Source organism: Mus musculus, chromosome 4 (genome assembly GCF_000001635.26).
Source record: "Mus musculus strain C57BL/6J chromosome 4, GRCm38.p6 C57BL/6J".
NCBI lineage: Eukaryota > Metazoa > Chordata > Mammalia > Rodentia > Muridae > Mus > Mus musculus.
In genome coordinates this window covers 68,836,931-68,858,214 of record NC_000070.6, presented here as the reverse complement: position 1 = coordinate 68,858,214, position 21,284 = coordinate 68,836,931, and the positions used below count along the sequence as shown (strand labels likewise).

The following is a 21,284-nucleotide window of genomic DNA, read 5'->3' as shown; positions in this document are numbered from 1 at the left end:
ATCTCCAACTCCGTTTTCATCTTTGTTGACTGAAACAAACTTCATTCTCCTGGGCTGGTTCTACTCCCTGTTAGCAACTTTCCTAGGCAGATAACTCATGTCTCTGTCATCTAGAACATCTTGGGGTTTCCAGAGTAACTTCAGTGTTATAGCTTCTTGTTTCAATTTCTGGGATCCACACATGATCTTCTGGGCTCCTCCAAAGGGCTGGCATCACTTCTTCCTCTCTGTCCTCTGTAGCACTCTAAAGTCAGGTTGATCCATTCAACCACAGCAGCTGTTCTTGGTGATCATCCCATAGTACTGGCATCTGAAACATACTGGGCTTCTTCTGCTGCAAATAGGTTTCACCAATAGCCTTTCATAGACTCTCTTCCTGGTGCCAAACCTCAACTCCTTTACATGACCCCTTCAGTCCTGGGTCATCAACTGCAACTGAGACTGCACTGTCACCAACAGCATTCCATGGCTTCTCACAGTGCCAAACTTCATCTGCTCTTCATGCCTTCATGCCTTCAAAACCAGTACCATCTGGGTGAGTCTTACATAGTACCAAATACAGCTGCAGCAGGAGGTTCAATTTTGGCTATCTCTGGAACATGGCTTCTTTGTGCTCTCAGCAAACACTTCCCAGAAGATTTTACCTCAGTGATGTTGTTTTCTTCTTAATCACCACTAATTTCTTAGCTCCAGATAACGAGCATCAATTGTCCCAGTGGTCCCTTCTATTCTGGACTCCAAAGCTAAAGCCATATGGGGAAAGTGCTTCGTTCTTCTGCTTGCTAGAACTGAAACATACGTGGATCTGTGGAGAACTTTGTTGTGGCAGAAATGAGGGCAGATAGAGAGCTGAACATTTGAAGTTTACTTCTCAATATGAGAAGTCTTTCATGAAAAGACTTTTTAAAAAATATTTCTTAGTCAGAGGGATTTGTGACCTTTCCTGCAGATCTCAGGACATGGTAGACATGCTACTGGTTAGAAAATGAAAAATTGAAAACAATAAGGTATTAAGGATAAATTACAAGGTTTCTCACTTCTGAAGATTTCATTGCCACCCTGCCTACATGTGAAACAGGGTGATGTAATAAATAGAAACAGAAAGTCACTGAAGACTTAAGCAATTTGGAAGCAGAACCTTGAGTAACATGCCAGGCACCAGGGGAACAGTGTTGGCAGGGAAAACACTTGATTGTGGGGAGTGCCTTGGAATGTGAGCCATTGCATGCTGGGAAGGAGAGAAGATCCACTTCTAAACCCGTTGGCACTGTCTTTGCTTATTTAAGGGCTGTTTATTGGGAGTTTTATAAACCTCAGGCAATGTTAGAAGTGGAGCAAAAACAACAAATACAAATACAAATACAAAAAGAAAGAAAGAAAGAAAGAAAGAAAGAAAGAAAGAAAGAAAGAAAGAAAGAAAGAAAGAAAGAAAGCAGACAAAAAATCAGATACTGTCCCCGATCCTCAAATTTACTTTGTAGTGTTGTGATTTCATTGTTATTCCTATACGTCATACTTTGGGGGTCCGGAAGAACCAGAGAAGGCTGTAGTATCTGGGAAAGTGCCCTATAGGAGTGGCCTCCAGGCAGAGAAGCAGAAGGAAAGGTGAGAACAAGGTGTGATGTTTGTCCACAGCAGAGGAAACCATGGAGGTTGTACCCAATTTTACTGACTATAAAGCCACCTGGGATCTTGTTAGATAGGCCAATGCTGAGACTGAGCTGCTAAGATTTCAGTGAGTTTATTTCTGTATTTTAATATATACTTGCACTGCATTCTTTGAGGAGGGTGTCCTAGGAACCTTACTTCATAAAATCATGTATAAAAGCCGAGTAAAATAGTTTACAGATTATGCTCCTTCACCCATAATGTAGGGTGTTGAGGAGAGGACAAGGTTCTGCAGCTATTTCCACCCACAAGAAAGATCTACCTTGACCTGTTTAGTTGATTTTCCTCATGAAAATCTAAGTTCTTTGTCTACACTCACTCCAAAGGCTCCAGCATCAAATTAAAAAACAAATTTTGTCACATGTTTCTTGATCAATTTTTGGAAGATATATTGCTTCCTAAATGGTTCATCTCTAAACAAATGTCTCCAGTCCATTGATGAAATACATCTGTCCATTTTTACAAATAAAGTGATCCATCAAAGGTCATCCTTTATTTAAGTTGTTATTCATTCCATATCAAAGGTAGTGGTCAGGTTGCACTGTCTTTTCTCACTGTCCAGAGATAAATTTCTTATGTCATACCTCAGCTTTAAAGAAAGCCAAAAATATTGGCAACTTTATAAAAATAGTAATTAGGTGGGAAATATACAATAGCTTAGGAGTCATTAACATGAATCCCTGGACTTGAGATTCATAAAATGTAATTCACTTTCTAGAGAAAATCCTGAGTTGAAACCAATCCTAAATAACATCTGTTATACATATAGAACAGTCAAGATGTGGTTGATATCTAGAGACTTATTTTTTCTGTAAAATGAGCATCATCATCATCATCATCATAGCTCCTGTGCTTCATAACACAGGGTACCTGGGCCACCTGTATCAAGTGCCTAATGCATATATTTACTTATGAATTTGTATAAGGAAGCAGGTGTAAAAAACGTGTTTGTATATGTGTGTCTGTGTGTGTATTTGTGTGCCTGTGTGTGAGAGAGAGACATGCATACAAAGAAAAGAGTATTTGCATTTGTATATGTATATGAGAGACAGAAACAATAAGAGGCAGTGAGACAGAAACAGAGAGAAAAGAGAAAACTGAGTATTATTTTGTGAAAAGCATTCAGTGAATAAACTTCCAGACAATGATTTTGCAGGATATAGTTGAAAATGCCTCATGATTCTTACAAATAATTTTTACTAGTAGCTAAGAAGGGTTGATGAAGAATGAAGACAAAATGAAGGATTGTTTAATGAGAGGACAGCTTTGTGTGTGTTTCTGGAGAAAGGATGAGGTAAAATTCAGACTCATTGCAAATTTATGATGGTATCTACCAAAATGTTTTAGACTATCACCCCATTGCCAGAGCTGAAAATGGTCAAGAAGCAATGACTTCTGAACTGTGATCTAACATCTTGATATGTGTAAAACTAACACATTATCAATGGTCATAGTAATTATCAGGTCCTCAGTGGAATGTTTCTACTCCTGAGAGATCACGTGACAGTTCCTTTGCATATATACTTCCCACCTAAAAGTCACTGTACTTCCTCAATAAGGGCAGATGTACTGACACTTTCTGTCCACCTTTAAGATTATGAATCTTAATCATAAGCATATATGCCAATCGTCTTTGCAAATTCTGCTTCAGCAGCTTTCAAGACTGAGGCCTCCATAATTCTCATCAAGCATGCTATTCCACTTTCCTCACATCTAACAGACAGAATTTATTTTCTTGATCAAGGCTTTGCTTTTCTGTCAGTGATTTCTGGTCATTCTTATTTCAGACCTTGTGAGGAACAACTCATCAGATCCCAGTATATAGGAAAGTTAGTAGTATCCTCCTTCTTGATGTAGTGTTCAGGCAACCGCATGCCTCTGAGGATGCTGTATATAATCACATGATGGTGTCTTAGTCCCACTGTGGATTCAGTGTAAATTGCTTTACTTGATTAGTTCATCATGAAGGCCATTGCAGATACTGGTTTCTCTTAATTCAGTTGTTACCTGGGTGTTTTTGCCATTGGCATCTTATACATTTTAGTATGTATTTAAGTGATCTTTGTGTTTGAGGTTAAAATTGCACCAGGATAGTTTTAGCATCTTAGAGGATACAGATCATGTGCTTAGGAAACTTGAGCTACCTAGAGCCATTTGTCACAAGCATAGCAAAAAAAACCTGCAACCAGAACTGCTGCGGACCAGCCTCAGCTTGGAAAGGGGACCTGAGAGAAGGATGTCTGGAAACAGTGAAAACACACAAGAAATCCTGGGTCAAAGCTGGTGGCCTATAATATGCTGGCAACAGCTTTACAGACTTCTTTCTCTCTGTTCTGCTTTCTCTTGCTATTCTCAGCTCCAGACAGTTCTCCAGACAATTCTCTATTGCTATTCTCAAAAATTATTTGGATAGCTCATCTCTTGCAAATCATGAACACAATCTTTTATTTTACATATCAATCCAGTCACTTGGTCCAGGTTTTCTTTTTATTATCTTATCAGTCAATATCTGGTGACTCCAGTTGTTTAGTTCTTAAGAGACAACAAACACATTTTCTTTTAACATTGCAAAAGAATCCAGAGATCTGTGTGCCTCTTAAGCACAGACAATAAGCTAGCTGGTTGGTATCCAGTCATGAAAGTACCATTTCTACCACATCTGGGCATAACCTTCTTCTGTCCCAGGCAGACTCTGAACTCAGAATTTGTCTGCCTTTGTAAACATAATCAAAACAAAACAAAACAAACAAACAAACAAACAAACAAACACCTTAGCTGTGGAGGATCTCCTTGATCCATTACTCCCTAAATATCTTTATCTCCTTCCTTAGTATCTGACAAGTTGGCACACAGCACTGCTGGATTTGTTCCTTTAGATTTGTGAAGCCCCTCATAATTCATATTACATCCTGATATTTTGCATAGTTGAGAAATTATATATTGTTGAACCTATGTTTTTATAGTTCTTTTCCACAGCCTTAAGGGCTGTCTTGAAGGTCCAAACTTTTACTATTTTGCTGAGACATTAACCAAACTTCTCCTCCTAGACTCCTTCTCTCTCTGATTATTATGGAGTCATTAGCATTAACAGGGGGAACATTCCTTAAAGGAGGAATGTAAAATATATGCATTATTATATCAATAAGCCCTATGCTCACAGCAGTGGAGGTCGATGTCTGCTGGCCCTATTCCAGGGACAGGAATAAAGTCATTCTGTCCCTACCAAGACAATGCTGGACCCAACACAAAACAATGGGGAAAAGCATAAAATTGTTTGTGTGTGTGTGTGTGTGTGTGTGTGTGTGTATGAAACATCTTTGTTTTTATATTCTATGTAGTCCCAAAGTTTTAAAAACATTTTTAAAGACAGGTGATTACTTTTGCCAGAAAATTAAAACAAAACCACAAACAAAAACAGCAAAAAAATTTTAAGGAATGTACTGATCTCTTGCTCAGTCTATAACCTAATCTCGTATCCTTGGTTCTTTCTGTAAAATAAGTAATTTAACTCCAGATTGTTTTTATCAAGGACCAAATAGAAAGAATTTCAGGTAGGATGGCTCTTGGTTTTAGTAGTAGTAGTAGTAGTAGTAGTAGTAGTAGTAGTAGTAGTAGTAGTAGTAGTATTTGTGTATTTGTGTATTTCTCTATGTTGTTCAATAGCAGCCAAAGGCAATGTAGATCTAAACAAAACTTGGAGGTGAATTCCAATGAAATTTTATTTGTGTAACAAGTCATGAAACAAATATAATATGTGGGTTAAAATTTCAACTTATAAATTAAATGGCTTTTAAGGAATTTGGTTATATTTAGTAAAGTATGATTTCAGATTCCCTATTTCTCAGTATAGGACCAGAAACTTTCTGGAGGTCTAGAAAATGAGTTTAAGAAAAGCTAGTTGAAAGCAGAGACATGGAAGGATTTGATTTAAGACAACAAAAGAGAGGGATAAGTGAGAATTTGTATTTGGAGGCAGGTATGATATGGCAGAAAATACTCATTAAACCCACAACATTTTAATAAGGAAGAAGTTGGTAAATCAGTACAGTAGTATACACTTTGGAAAATGTTTGTTTTTCTCCTAAGAAGATGGGCTAGAGGAGAGGAAAATGAAAAGAGACCTGGACAAACAAAACTTTTTTTTTCCCCAGACCAGCTTTTCTACTACAGGTTGATTGTCTCTGGGGCGATCTCCTTTCTTAGACTCTTCACATTTCCATCTCAAGATTGATGGCAATGATGAAGACATTCTTTGTGGTCCTTCAGTGCTCTCAAATTTTGTGATCTGAAAGAAAAAAGTCATATAATTGCAATGTTTAATGGGATCTGTGATAATTGGAAAATAATTGCTGCTCCAAAGTTTTATTAATCTATATTTAGTTATGAGTCATGCTTTCACAATGGATGCTTTGGAAATCAGTGGAGAGGCAAATCGAGTAAACCGAATTTTAAATATTTTATTTATATGCAGTTTGTGTAAATCCCTGGAGCCCATAGGCATATTAAGATCATTTAAAATATCCATTAAAAGTTATGTGTTATGCGACAAACTCCTCTTTTAGAATCCTTGCCAAAGGATAAAAAGCTAAAGTTTATTGAGTAGCTACTACTGCCAGATTAATTGGATTCATTATGTCTACTCCTTCCAGCAGTCCTGCAAGGTACATCCTGATATTTCTACTGCACTGATAAAGTTAGGAGATTGTGAGAGAGGTGCCCACAATTTCTTAGCTAATGAACAGCTTCATGCTGTGTCTGCAGGCAGATTAATCTAGCTATAAAGTCTGTCCCTATTTACTGTGCCATAATACCTTCAAGAGAATACCTTTATCTAACCTCTGTTTAGATATGTAAGGCAATAAGCATCTACTCTGTGAGCGTGTATGTGTGTGTACGTGTGTGTGTGCCTGTGCGTGTGCATGTGTATGTGTTATCTCCAACTGTTTATGTAAGTATGTGCATGTATGACTGTGAGAATTTGTGCATACGCGTGGGTGTGAATATAAAGGTCAGTCATGATTTCTGGGTATCTTCCTCAACCACATTCTATTTTATACTTTGAGTCATTGTCTCTCATGGAACCTTGAGCTTAACAATGTCCTAGTGTTTTCCAGGACTGGGATTAGACATGTACGCATTTCACTGAGATTTTCACATGGTTACTTTGGGATAGACCTTAAATCATCACATGCATGCACTCTATCAATGGAACCATCTGGTTTGCTCTGTCAGCTTATTTTTGGTATTGTCTATTTGTCCAATGGTGTATAGCATGGTGTTCTTATAACACATTTGGGAAAGCAAATTCTTTCCTTCCTTGGTATGTTGAGTACAACACAGAAGAGGAGAGGATCATCAGAGAATCTCGATGTCCTGTGCTGTTCTGGTGCAGATTTGCCCAGTTGGCCCTAGTTCCCTGATTCCTAGTTTCTTCTATGATGAGTCTAGCATTTTTTTTTTTCTTTCTTCCAGGTTTTTGGGAGGATAACATAAATGGTAATGGATACTTGAAAAAAACTGGGTGTTCTATATAACCCATACATCTCAGTAATGGGAGGAAGAGGAATTTTAATTGTGAGGCATGCTGAACCTCCATTCTGTCCTTATCTCACCCTGTATGCCACGGACAGTGCTGTAACTTTGAAGACACTCCCTTTGCCTTTTGAGCCTAGAGATCTTCCATAGTAATATGATACCAATGCTTTGGGTGGTTTCTTTAAAAGCTCTCCTACTCTCACATTTAGATGTTTAGATTCTCTATGGCAAAGCAGGAAGCAGGTGGGCAAGAACTCATAGGTTTTCCCCAAATGCCAGTTGATCATTAAGAAACAAAGTAAGTAGGTTTTTAAGATTTCTATCCCAATATTAATTCCCACCACCTGTATGTGTCCTAGTGTTTGCTAACAATGTGAAGAATTCCACTTGTGTTTCTGGGTATGGTCTATTGCTTAGAAAGCTGTGTCGTTCCCTGTGGCTTCTTCATAGATCTGTGTTTTTGCTTCTTCAGTTCTGACTCAAGGAGAAGATAAGCTCCATTTCAGTATGTGTTCCCCGGTGTAGACACTCTCATTTCTTCTACCTTTGTTCCTTTACGGGCTTACAGACCTGCTCTTGGAATGCTACAAAATAAAGATATCAAAATTTAGGCTAGTGAGATGGTTCTGTGGGTTGAGGCACTTGCTACCCAGTCTAAAGCCCTGAGACCTATATCAAGAATCCACAAACTGTAGCGAGAGATCCAAGTCATGCAAGCTGCCTTATGACCTCCACATTTATGTTGTGGCACAAATGAACATACACAATAAATTTTTAAATTATCATGACTTATGTGAATGCACTTTGGAAAAGGGATATGCAAATTCTAAGCAAAGATTATTTTATTCTTTACACTTAAGTCAAAGTCCCCCGCTATAATGAGAACGGCACTGTTCATAATCACGTTTTCAGCGACAGTTCTTTCTTTTTATTCATTTTTTTCTTGTTTTTCTCCTTTTGCCCTTTCTGAGCCAGAATGCTCTGAAAGATTCTCTTGGATGCCATGGCTCCTCAACTGCCCTCCCACTTACATTCTGGGGCATGAATGCAGGCAGGGTTTTGGCACTGACACCCATGCTCGTTAAAATGCATCATTTCTACTTCACATGTGCCCTTGGGTTCACCTTTCCTTGAGCTGGCTGGGGATCTGTGGGAGAGAATGGAAACAGCAGGCAAGAGAAATTCTCTCGCTTCTCTTCTCAGTGCAATGATTTCATCTCCGTAGCCTCCTCCTCTGTGATTCCCCTTGTTCATCTCCAGGGATAATTTGCTGCTAACAATATCTGAAGCAGTTTCATAGTTCTCCATCACACTGAAACTCTGAGGCTTCCTTTTTATTCCATTTCTAAGTGATTACTTAATGCAACTGAAAAGGATAAGCCATCCTGGAGTAAACAAATGCAAACATCCTGCAGCTGCCATCAATCATGCTTTCAACAAACATTTATTAGACGTAAAGTGTCTATAAAATATTCTGAGATGTTTCTTTGGATGAATTCAAACCAACAGAATAGAGAGTACCTACATTATAATGGGGTTGGCCCTCATGCAGTTACTTTATTTAATGTTGCTTTCATGTAGAACCAGTCTGCCTAGAGCCAGGCAGACTCTCCTGAGGGTGTGTTTGGAGGACACCGCTCAAAATCTTCTGCCTTTGTCTCCCTAGAAAACCATGACAGATACTTGTGACTTACAGTGAATTCCCAGTCTCTACGTTTTACAGAAAACATTAAGCAACAGCTACCCTGTAGCTGCATTGACTGCCTTCCTCTTGGCTGTGATTTGCTTTTGTCTTTTGAATAGAAGCATCCTCAAAGATGTTGGAATTTCACCTCCTCCAGTGTTCAAGACTGCATAGAATCACTATGATGTGACATTGTAACTGACTTCTTTTTCTATTGATTATTTTTTTCCTATTGCTCCTACACTGTATGCTGTTGGTAATGTATGATTTTCGATCATGTGTGTGAGTGTGGGAGTGTTCATGCTTGGACACCCATCTACATGTGGAGGTCAGAGGAGGATATCAAGCATCCTGTTCTTTCACTCTCTGCCTTATTCTCCTGCGATGAGGTTTCTAACTGAACATGGAGCTCTCTAATTCAGCTGGATGTGCTAGTCAGAAAGTCTCAGCAATTATTTTGTTACTACCCTGCACAGTGTTGGAGTTTTGTGTCTGGTATGTGATGCAGTGTGGAGTGCTCTGGTTGGTGTGGTACCATGTAATATTCTGTGTGTGTGTGTGTGTGTGTGTGTGTGTGTGTGTGTGTGTGTGTTCACGCGTGTACATATAAACTAAAGATCAAAGTCAGTTCATGAAGTCCTTTTACTCACTCATTAATATTCCTTGTGTCTCTATATATTAAAATGGTAAAGTATACACGTTTTTTGAAAAATACCTATAAATTATATCTACTGAATTATTAGGTACAATAAACAAACAAGGCATAAAATCTTCTGGATGGAAAGCAGATCAGCCTTCTCATATTTGGAGGTTATAGCAGTTTCAATCACTTAGAAACCCATGTGAATATGGTTTTCATGTTATTCCACGAGAGCCAGAACCTGTTTTTCATTTCATTTCTCAGACAAAGAAGCAAAAGAACCATGACATTATTTCTTATGAGAATGACAATAAATAATATCTGCAGATGCCTACTGTCTTTTTATAGTCTTTCAATTTTACAATATGTCTTCCAATGTTATTACATTGAGTTTTTTTTAAAGAGTTATTTATTTTTATTTTGTGTTTGTTTTATCTATATGTATGTCTATGTAAAATATGTATGCCTGGTGCCCATGGAGGCCAAACTGAGGCATCAAATTCTCTGAAACAGGAGTTTTAAATGGTTATGAGCCTCATGTGAGCACTGGAAACTGGACCTGGATACTCTACATGACCAGCAAAAGTGCTCTTAACCACTGACGCCCTGGTTGACTTTTTATGAGACAATTTATGGACTCATGTGGTTTTGTCATTGTACACATTAGGAAATAGACCTGAAGAAAATAATTTCTATTGTCAGACTTACTGTTTTTAATATATTTTACCATTATAAAACCTTGTCTTTCTCCAAAGTTCTGTATCTGAGTAACTTTAGGATAAAAATTATAATTTCTTCTCTTTCCATCCACCATCTACCCATTCAACTAGCTACTGGGGCCTATTAGATAATCCCAGCAGCAATGGTGATATTGAGCTAACGTTACATTAGCATTTTATTGAGGGCTGCCTTCAGCAGGCTCTCTGCTTTATGACTTAGGACAATTTGACATGCATCCATCTAAGATATCATTTACGTTTTCTAGTCTGTCAACAGTAGGTGTCAGCTTGCAAAGCCCAGAACTTCTACCATCAACCCCTAGGCTGAAAGTGATCTACCTTAATAAGGTTTATGCATCAAGTAAATGCAGCAAGAAAATGGGAGGGGGGGGAAAAATCTCTGTTACTGTACAGAGCCTGATCCCTGCGTCTCTTATAACCATTTCTTCCACTTCAGTGCAACGTATATCCAAAGAATTGGTGAATGTAGTTTTGAAGTTTGTGTGTGTGAGTGTGCATGTGCGTGTGTGTACAAAAGCAGAGGGTTATTAAAGAAGATGGGTTTTTCCCCTATGAACCCAGTGTTTATACTAAAAAGAAAGTCTTGGTATTACAGTTTCCTTTCAGCCTCTCCTTACATTCTGCACCTGAGGCTCTATTATTCCTCCAAGCCCTGTCCTTGTCATCATTCTCTCTCCTGCTTTCAGCCCTCCTAATGGTATGGGTCTTGAAAGTAGAATTTTCATGCCTTCCATCTAGGATCCTTTTTTAAATCTCAGTCTAATTGGTTCACCCACCCCGCTGAGATGCTTAATTGGGCATGAGCATACTCTGCAGATCCTGTGTCATGGTAGGTTCTTCCTTCTCCTCCAGGGGGATTTGCTTGCTCTGTGGGCTCAGAAGGAAAGATTTATTTTATGTTGTGCTCAATTCACTGAGCACTTACATGAAATTGTTCCTGGGCCAGCAGAGCACACAGGCAACATTTCTTCCTTGCTTCATTTCAGTTTATCTTATTTGTTCTCACATGGCATGGTACATGGGAAGTCACCAGCACCTGGAGTCATGAGCTCAGACTTTGACTAAGTCATTCTAATCTTTTCCTTCCTCTCTACTTGGGTTTATAACTTAAGGTACTTGACAGTCCATTTCCAATCCATGAATTAGGCAAATTGAATTTGATTTCTTCTATGAATGGAATCAAAATGAAGCATTCAAAAGAAGGGTATACACTCTCCATGGCATAATCTGCCTGCCACTTGCTTTTGGTAAATATTATTTTATTATAATAAGCCATACTTACTTGTTTACATATTGCCTATGTCTGTTCCAGAGCACAAGAATGGAACTGAGTGGTTGTCTAAGATGCTCAATGAACTTAAAAGCTGTTCCTTTCCAGAAAACAGCTCCCAAACTACTTTCCTCCAGTCATAGTCGGATTTGATTGGCTCAAAAATATTTTTTTTAGCTTTTTATATACCTTACAATTTATAATAAGGACTAGAATATAGCTCAGTGATAGGGTATTTGCCTAGCCTGTGTAGAGTCTAGTTCCAGTTTAACATTTGTTTTCTTTTTCTTTTTCTTTTTTTCTTTTTTTACCAAAGCTTGAGTCTCTCAAGATCTGTAATCTTACAATCCCAAATGTTGATGTTGTCAGTCGGCTTTTCTGTCATTGTCTTTTGTCTTACTCCTTCTCATCTCTGCTCCATCCTTGATGTTCGTCTCCAAAAGACAGACCTAGTCTTACCTCAGGATCTTTGCACCCACTGTTCTTTCATTGGAGGTCATTCTTCCACCACCAGGTGGCTCCATGGGTTCGCTTTTCTTTCCTTCAAAATAGCTTTGCCACAATCTGGAACTTCCAAACACCCTTTTCATTGTTTGTCTGGACATTTCTACCCTCTTCATGTTGGTTTCTTTGATATGTATCTTTTCTTACAAGAATATAAGCTGTGCTAAATTAAGTCTTTATTAAAATCAATTTTATTCACTTCTTATTAACTTCCAGGATTAACTTAGGATAAAGAAAAGAACTCATTCATTCAAATTGTCCTCCATGCACAGGCAGGCATGCTCAAGTACACACTAAGTGAAACTTTATTTTTAAAATAAAAATGTTTATAGAGTAGGAAGAATGGATCAAGGAGAAAGTGTTTGTCGTTAAAAGTATGAAGTCCTGGATTTAGATCTTCAGTTGTCAATTATAAACAAAGTATGCAGGTTTGCATCTGTTATCTCAGTACTGAGTGGCAGGGTAGATCAGGTGGATCTCCAGAGCTTGCTAGCCCACTATTTTACCTAGATCCGTCAGCTACCAATTCAGAAAGAGGCACTGAATCAAAATTACGGTGCAGGATGACTGTAAAATACACCTGACAGTACCCTCTACATTACATACGCACAAGCACACATGCAGGACTGTGTACACATGGCACACACACTCATACCGAACATACCATGTAGTCTGAAATTATCAACCATTAACAGCAGTTTCACACACACACACACACACACACACACACACACGGAGTTCTGATAGTTACAGTGTATTAATTAGGAAGCAAGTGTTTCCCAGCCCTGCTTTGGGAAGGCTATAGTCTCATTAGGGACCCAGGGACAAGACATTAAAATACCCATACTACAGAAGTCATGTAATGATACTATATATCTGCTTTTGCTCTTATCTTTTATATGTGCTCACATCCTCTTCTCCTTTCATATAATCCATCCATTCTCAATATCTTTTATTTTTACAAAAGCAAGTTATGCTTTCTGAAATTCCTTCCTCCATCTTTGTCTGGTCAAATATCATTTCATGCAAATTTCAATTTGCACAGAATTCTTGGACCCCCTACTTTCCTACTCTCCCTGTCAATGGACTATTCTAGGGTTACTTTCCTTTGTTTTATTAAAACTGTAACTAGAAAAGCAGAGCACAGCTTGTAAACTTTACTCAGCAACCATACACCCCCCCCCAACACCATAGGACCAAGTGTGCTGTTCATGGTTCTGACCACACATCCCAGACATAAAGATAATTGCTGTTTTCTTTCCTTCCTTCCTCCCCTCTCCTCCCCTCCCCTCCCGTTCCTTTCCCCTCCCTCCCTCCCTCCCTCCCTTCCTTCCTTCCTTCCTTCCTTCCTTCCTTTCTAGATTTGTATTTTATTGGTTATAATTATGTGTGTGTGTGCACATGCATGCGTGCACACAAATGTGTGTAAGTATATGAATGTTGATGCCCATGCAGACCACAGGCATCAAAGACCCCTCTAGTTAGAGTTACAGGCCATTGTAAGCTGCTAATAAGTACAAGAACCAAATTCTGGTCCTCTGAAAGGGAAGTAAGCTCTCTTGACAGCTGAACCACCCTTCCAGTTCCATATCCAAGCTTTTAAAATTGACCTGAGACATAGTTTTGATTCCATGTACCTTTACTTATAACAAGTCTTGCACCTAGGTCATGAGAGATCAGCTGGGGACTAGAAGTGGGATTCTCTTCCACTTTCTTCAAAAGCAACAATTATAGCGGTCTCTAGATATATACCCAGTGAGTTTTCCAATGACTGTGAATTTTGATAAAGAATAAATTAATCTTGGCTTTGTTGTTGTTCACTGTGGCTGGCATTACTCCTCTGTCTCTATGTTGGTTCTTTATATGTTCTTTGCCTATTTACATTAGAAGATGGTCAGTGTATTTACATTAGCAGCTTGCTACAACAAATGGGCCAAGTGACCCTCTGCAAGTTAACTTAATCTTGTATATAGATAAATACTAGTATAGGAAAGCTCATATGAAAATGCAACCCACATGAATATGCTCATGGACAATGTATGCCTAGATTCTGAAATACATGTTCATAGGCAATGTGTATTTACTGGATGTCTAATTTTTGAGCTTCTGAAGAAAGTTACTTTTAACAGACATATTTGGTGACTCACCTTACCTCCTATTGATCATCAATAGTTGAGTTGTAGGTTTCTCACAATTTAGTGACATAAACAGTGTTATCTTACTGTGTGTTATCAAACTGGGTGGGTATCTCACAAAGCTTCAGTTACCTTCTGGCTAACTTCATAACATGGCTCAGCCCATCGAAATCTCACAGTGTGGTAATAAGGAAAGAAGAAATGAAGGTGAAGAAGATATCCTGGGATTTTATAATTTTCTCATGAAGCAGTATTACATTACTTGATATGCATTAGAAGAGGCAATGCTGCCGAGTGCAGGACTCACTGGGATTACAATGCAAATTACTCCCTTACTTCTTTGTTGGCTTTCTACACACCTCCCTCAACCTGCCTTGTTACCTTCCTGTATCCTCTCTTCATGCCACTCCTGTATTCCTCACCTTCTACTTTGGTACTCCAATACTAAATTCTAACTTTAATAATCACAGACTGCGTTGCTGTCCTCTTATGCACATGGACAGTGCTTTAAACTGTAGTCAACACTACATTCAATCTTCAAAACTTGAATATGCACATGACTTCCTCTCAGAACCTTTCCTCAGTCATGAAATACTCATATCCTTCCTTATACATCCTGTGTAACTTAATTTACAGCAATATGGAAATGCTCTTCCTTCCTGGGTAGCTTCCTCAGCATAGGCACTATGTTATGATTATAGGTACCCTTTACAGTCTTATTGATTGTACTTGATTGACTGACATATACATTTATCCTATCTTATAATGCCTTGAAATTTGAACTGTTTTACAATCATAGAAAATGCTTCCTTATCCTGATGTTTATCATAGCTGTTTGGATTCACAGATGAATCCTGGTACTGAACCTTTTTTTCTGAACTCAAGTTTCTGTGGGTCAAAGGTCAGATAACACCAGCACATTCCTTGAGCATATTCCAGCACGATTCTAATGATTTTCACTTTTCTTTTACCCCGTGGCCCTGTCTTCATCTATCAGATTTTCTTCTTCCATTCTCTAAAAGTGAATGGGGGGAAAGATAACTTTCAATAAACGTTGGTTCTCCTCATTTATCTGGGCTGACTTTACCGTCCCCTCTGACTATTGTATTTATCTCAAGGGATCCAGAGTATGTAAACAAGGCAGGTCAATGTAGTGGTCACTCCAGGGAAGCTGCGTTATTGGTAGGAATGAAAGGTGCTATTAGAGCAGAAGCAACCTGAGCCAAATACTACTAAGCCTCGACTCTTGTCTTAGTTTGCATGTTTCCTACAAATGCATCTGTAGTGATTACATGTGTGTATATAGGAAGTATTAAGGAGATAAAGTTAAAGAAATAACAATGTTAAACATTAGATTAATGCCCCATGATTTCCAGTCTTTGTCACAGTATCTTTCATAGAATCCTCAAACCAACAGTCAAAAATAAATACTGTCCATTGGCTTTTGTAGATGTGCAGTGATGTACAGAGGAAACGTATATTTTGTCGAGTGTTGTAGCACAGAATTTGTAGTAGATTCACCAATATGAGCAGCTCTGAAGTCAATGCTTCTTTGTTCCAATCATCTTTATATTAACTGACGAGAGTTATTTATACTTTTCCTCAGTGGTTTTCAGAGAATTGCCTTGTTCCTTCTTAAAAGTGTTAATTATGTGAACTGCCATTAAAGTATGGTAGTAAAATGAGCTCTGGGACAAACATTTACTTGGTGAAAAGTCTTGAGTCTCAGGTAGCTTTGTGCCCAGGTTCTGGCCTTTGTTTGTTTCTCTACTAGATTCCCTTGCTATCTCTCTTCCTGATTCCCTTACTTACTTTCACCCATTCACTTGTTCATTCCTTCTTTCAGGCTTATACTAAATCCTTTCATGAAGAACACAACTGAGGTGGTTAAAGTGTAAATCTGGGATTAACTAAGAATTTTCTATATGTGTAATACATTCACAGTCTAGAGAGAGTGAGGGGCAAGCAAGTCGATTGGGGATCTTGTTCCTACAAAAGGAATCAGAAATAAATAGTGATCCAGAACTGGTGTGATATTTAGAAAAGAATGGAGTGTTTACTCTTGTTAACTATAATTCATGGAAATCATCATCACAATCATCATTTATTATTTGTATCTCTTTATTATTCTTTCATTTAACTCAGTCTTTCCATTAAAAACTTAGTAAAAAAATAAATGACCCCTGACTTTTGTGTTCTTGATGTTTAGCAAGAAACTCAAGGGCCTGGTTGTTGCTCTGATTAAGTATCCCAGGGACCACAGTAATTCTCAGTAAATACTTATGAACTATATGGAGTTGAAAATTCTAAATCAGATATAAGAAGTTATAGAGCTGAGGACACAGTTGTTATACCAGTACTTGAGAGGCGGAGCCAAGACCATCCTGAGCTCAAAACCAACCAGGGTTATAAGGGGAATTCCAGCCTAGTCTGACTACATAGTGAGATGTATTCTGAAAATAATAGTAATAATAATAATGATGATGATGATGATGATAATAATAACAACAATAATAAACTAAGTATAGGTAGTCTCTCCTCTAGAAGAGGTGACTAAATGCGATGAATTGTGGTCTTTAGCTGGCAGTTACAGATGTAACCTGAGGAATGTTGCTCGTCTCTCCTGTGCAGGGAGTTTGCCCGTTGGAAGGTGAGGAACACAGCCATAGAAAGGAGAGACCTGGTCCGTCACCCAGTGCCCCTCATGCCGGAGTTTCAAAGGAGCATCCGTCTGCTTGGCAGGAGACCCACCACTCAGCAGTTCATTGATACCATCATCAAAAAGTACGGCACCCACCTGCTCATCTCTGCTACATTGGGAGGTAGGTCAGCAGCTACTGAACCATGATTCCATCATTTTTGTTTCCAGGATGACAGGAGTATGAGATGCTCTGAGAGCCAAGACATATTAGTCTCAGTTCCATTATATCTCTCTCAAAAGCATGCATTTCCATAGATGCCAAATGTCTTGGCTGCTGAGATCATGTCAGAAGAGATGATCCACATCTACATAAAGTCTAATTTTGGAATATTAACTCAGAAATATGAATTATTGGAACGAAATATTTTTTGAAATTTTTAAAGAAATGCTTCACGTTATCATTGCCATCATTCTTCTGGAATGGGATCTAATTTTGGGAAAATAAATGTCATGTGAATTTAGGGAATTTTTTTGTTTCAGTCAACATTAAGAGGGGGATTTTTGAGGTTAGCTTTATGTAAGTGGACTATCATGTGCATATTATATGGGCTTGGAAGAGGTTAACAGGAAAGTAGGCCAATTGCTTTGCTCTACTCAGCCTTACCCATATTCCCTTCTAGGGCAATCCATCTCTGAGAGAATGAGTAAAGGGAGTAGATTGAAGCCAAGGAAAAGACCACAGGAACAATGGGAACTGGTGTAAACTGGGGCACTTGAGTTATGGTATCCTGCCTGAATGCATCATTTGACATCCCTTAAGCACTAAGGGTTTTTTTTTCCTTTTTATTTCTTCAGTAACTAAGTTCACTGTTCTTTCTGAAAATCTTTAGTGTTTCAGCACCTGTATAGAGCTGATGAGATGATGCACGTGGTTATGGACCAAGCTAGGGAAAATAAATCAACCTGTTGGACAGATTGAAGTGTTATTACAACATGCGTCTTCTCCTTTGGAACATTTCATACTTACCTCAAGGAAGCAGGAGCACTTTAATTCATTACAGAGTCATAATAAAGGGAGACGTCAGTAATTTTCAGACTGAATATACACTATGTGTGAACATGGCTATGTTCTAGTGTGTGAGCATGTGTGCAAATACACATACATGCAAGTTCATATGAATGACATAAGCTCCAGTTGTTTTCTGTATTATGAAAGACCTCTCTTGTTGAACTTGAAGCTTACTGACTTGGAGTGGTTGGCTAGTAAACCCTCAGGAACTCTTCTGTCTCAAGCTGCCCAGCACTCCTCAGGTTATAGGCATATACTCTTATGGCCACCTATTTACATAGGTTCTGGGCATCCAAACACACGTCCTCATGCTGCAGAGCAAGAAGTTTACTTACTGGACCATGCCCCCCAGATCCTTTATATGCATTTTGATGATCAGAAAATCAGTAATTTGATGACTTGGGGTAGGGATGCTGGCTGAATAAATTCATTCACAGCTAGAATCACTTTAGTCACTAATTAATGAGGATTGCTGCTGTGTGGTCATTTTATATTGGCTGTATTTTTCCGAACTGCAAGTTAAAATCCAATACTTACTTTTACTTTATAAATAATAAAGTCAGACCCCAGAGGGGATACAACTAATAAGTGACACAGCTAAGTTCAAAATTCAAGATTTCCTGATCATGAAACCTTCAATATTTATAAAATTGCATATCAGTTGTATGTTTAACCACTTGGCGACTCATAAAAGTATCTCTCCTCCACAGCAACCAACTGGTCAGCATTTATCTTTACTTCTTATTAAGCTGATAGTAAATTAAGAAGGACTTTCAATGTGGCATTATTAGTAAAAAATCATTCCCATTTGTAAAAAGAATATGAGGTGATTTCTACAGAACATGGCATCCACTTATATCCTTTCCTTTAAATGACTCTCAGTTCCTTTTTCACAGGGAAAATATAGGGGATGCACAACTCTTCCTTTAAAAGCCCAGCTTTGGTCTCAGTCCCTGGAAATTCCAAGTAACCAAAGACTTTTCTTTCTCCATGAAATATATTTTTAATTTCTTCGAGACAAGGTGGTAAATTATTCACAGAGCCTTGTTCCTCTCCTGTTTTTACAACACAATACTTTAAAATATGCAAAGCACTAAATTGAAATCCAATGTTGGACAGCAGTCTCTGAATGTTCACTCAGGCTTCACTAAGGAGGGGCAGGGCAGCTAAGAGGAAGACATTTAACATGGATCAAATACTATATGTTCGAAACCGTGCGATGTCCTTCACATATCGTCACTTGAAAAAATATTTCTTAAAGGCTTCCTACTGCACCAGGAGGGAAGAGATTCTAAGGAAAAGAATAGGATCTAGAATGAGCCTAGTTGCTTTCTAGTTCTGTTGGACACTTTTCGTCATCTTAGAAGTTACTTCATTCTTTGTGCCTTGGTCTCCTCTTGTATACCTTGTCATAATAATAGCTTTCTTTTAATATGTATAGCAAACACTGGCATGTGGCTAAAAGGAAGAAAATACTGAGCACACTGTCACTCACAAATCTTGCTATTGTTGTCGCTATCATCGCTGTTATTATTTAATGGAACTAAAGAACTCAGGGAATCCATGATTAAAGCCATATCCTGTCACTCAGTAGAAGAGTGGGAGGTATTCAGAAACTCACGTTCCTGCCAGGATATCAGTTTCCCAATCTCTACAGGAAGAAGTGTAGAAAACATTATTTATTATAGGTTTTTTTTTCTTCCTGGGAACACTGTATTCACAGAGAAGAAATGCTTTGATAAACCTTTTGAGGTGTCAAGTAAGTTCCTAAGGGCATAATTAAATAACAAAAGATGAGCCTTGAACTGTGGAATACAGGACAAGAAGTGCATTTACTCAGCTCTTTAGGGAAATGAAAGACTAAGGACAGGGTGTGGGAAGCCCACAATCGAGCTCAGGAAGGTCCAGCAACTTAAGAGTTTCTTTAAAGTTTTATGAAAAACTGTTAAATTCACAAAACCTCTTGATAAGAATGATCTGGTGGAAAGGAGTTTAGGGAGAAATTCTGTGTCTGGAATTACATGTAGTAATTTTCTGTACTCCCTTTGAAAGTGTGTTTTGGGGTTAAAGAAAACATTTTGTAGAGTAGGTATCTGTGAGATATGGCTGATTAACCTAGCAGTCATGCTTGGAGTATGTGCCTACCTGTTTAAGAGGCATGCATGTGCTCCTCCCAACCTTAGCTATGAGTGATTGCCCCTGTGTATGGATATGTGCACAGTCTCACATATGTACATATATTCAGATAGGCTTATATGAGAGCTTTTGCTTGTACAGAAATGTGTGCACTACATTCATACCTTATTATAAGTATGAGTGCTCATTCTCTTTCCTTGTTCACTTACCTGTTCTTGTGAGGGAACTTGGTATGCCCCACATTGCATATCAGAAAACATTGTTTTGGCTGAGATGATGGCTGATAATAACATCATAATGTTTCTAGAGAAAGGATATCATAGCATCCCAAGTTTTGGTTCCTCAGTACCTTCCACAGAGCTGTATTTTCCATTGACTCAAAAAGTACAATAGCCAGCTCCCAACTCTCTCCATCTTCTGTGAGCTGGAGTTAGAGTCTTGCTTTGTTCCTCCAAGGAAAAGTGCTTCAGGGAGTAAGACAAGATGCTGGAGAAACTCGAAGACTGAGGAAAGGCGTGTGTGGGGTGAAGAGGCAATTTGCAGAAATGCCCAAGTGGGAATGTAGCTCCAAACAGCACATTCTCTTAATATACACAAAATTAAGCCTTAATAATGCAGCAAGAAGTCCATTAACCCCTCTTGATCTAAGGCTTGCTTCTGCCAGCTCTCAGTCCAGAGGGAACCGGCTTGTTTCACCTTCTGTTCCATAGGCCTCTCTGAGAGCCGAAGCTGACATGTGGAATATTTATTTCCACTGCCTCATTGCCTTAACTCCTAGCATTCACTTATGATAGACTTCTCTACCCATCTATTGATGCATTCATTTATCCAATCATCTGTCCACGCATTCATCCTCTGCCCATCCATTTACCTGTCAAATGATAAGTGAACATCTGCTCTTTGTTGGACCCTAGGAGAAGCATTGAGAACATTAGAAAGATGAATTGGGCGATTCACATTTACTCTCTCCACCACCCACTGTCCCTGACTCTCAAAGTGCATCTGGATGTAAAGTCATCTCTAAGCTAGAAATTTTCAGGCTCAACGAGAGTAGTAGCATTTCCTGTTGTCCAAAGGCAATGGGGGATTTATGAGAAAATGCACACTTATAAGCTGTTCAGAATTCAGTCAAAGTACATGGCACCTCATGATGTACTTGGAATACCTTTTTGTGGGATATTTCAATCTAGCTGCTCAGGAAGATAGGTGAATAAATAAGTACTGTAGAGTTGGCATGCTTCTACATTTATTTCTGTGTATAC

The 21,284-nt window shown here is 38.6% G+C and overlaps 1 protein-coding gene across 1 annotated transcript in view; it reads left to right on the top strand.

Moving 5' to 3' along the window:
* Brinp1 (bone morphogenic protein/retinoic acid inducible neural specific 1) overlaps positions 1–21,284 on the top strand; it is a 193,026-nt gene that overhangs the window by 96,183 nt on the left and 75,559 nt on the right. Inside the window, exon 3 of the mRNA NM_019967.2 lies at positions 16,808–16,998. Coding sequence (NP_064351.2) covers positions 16,808–16,998 — 191 coding nt within the window. The remainder of the gene's footprint in view (positions 1–16,807; positions 16,999–21,284) is intronic.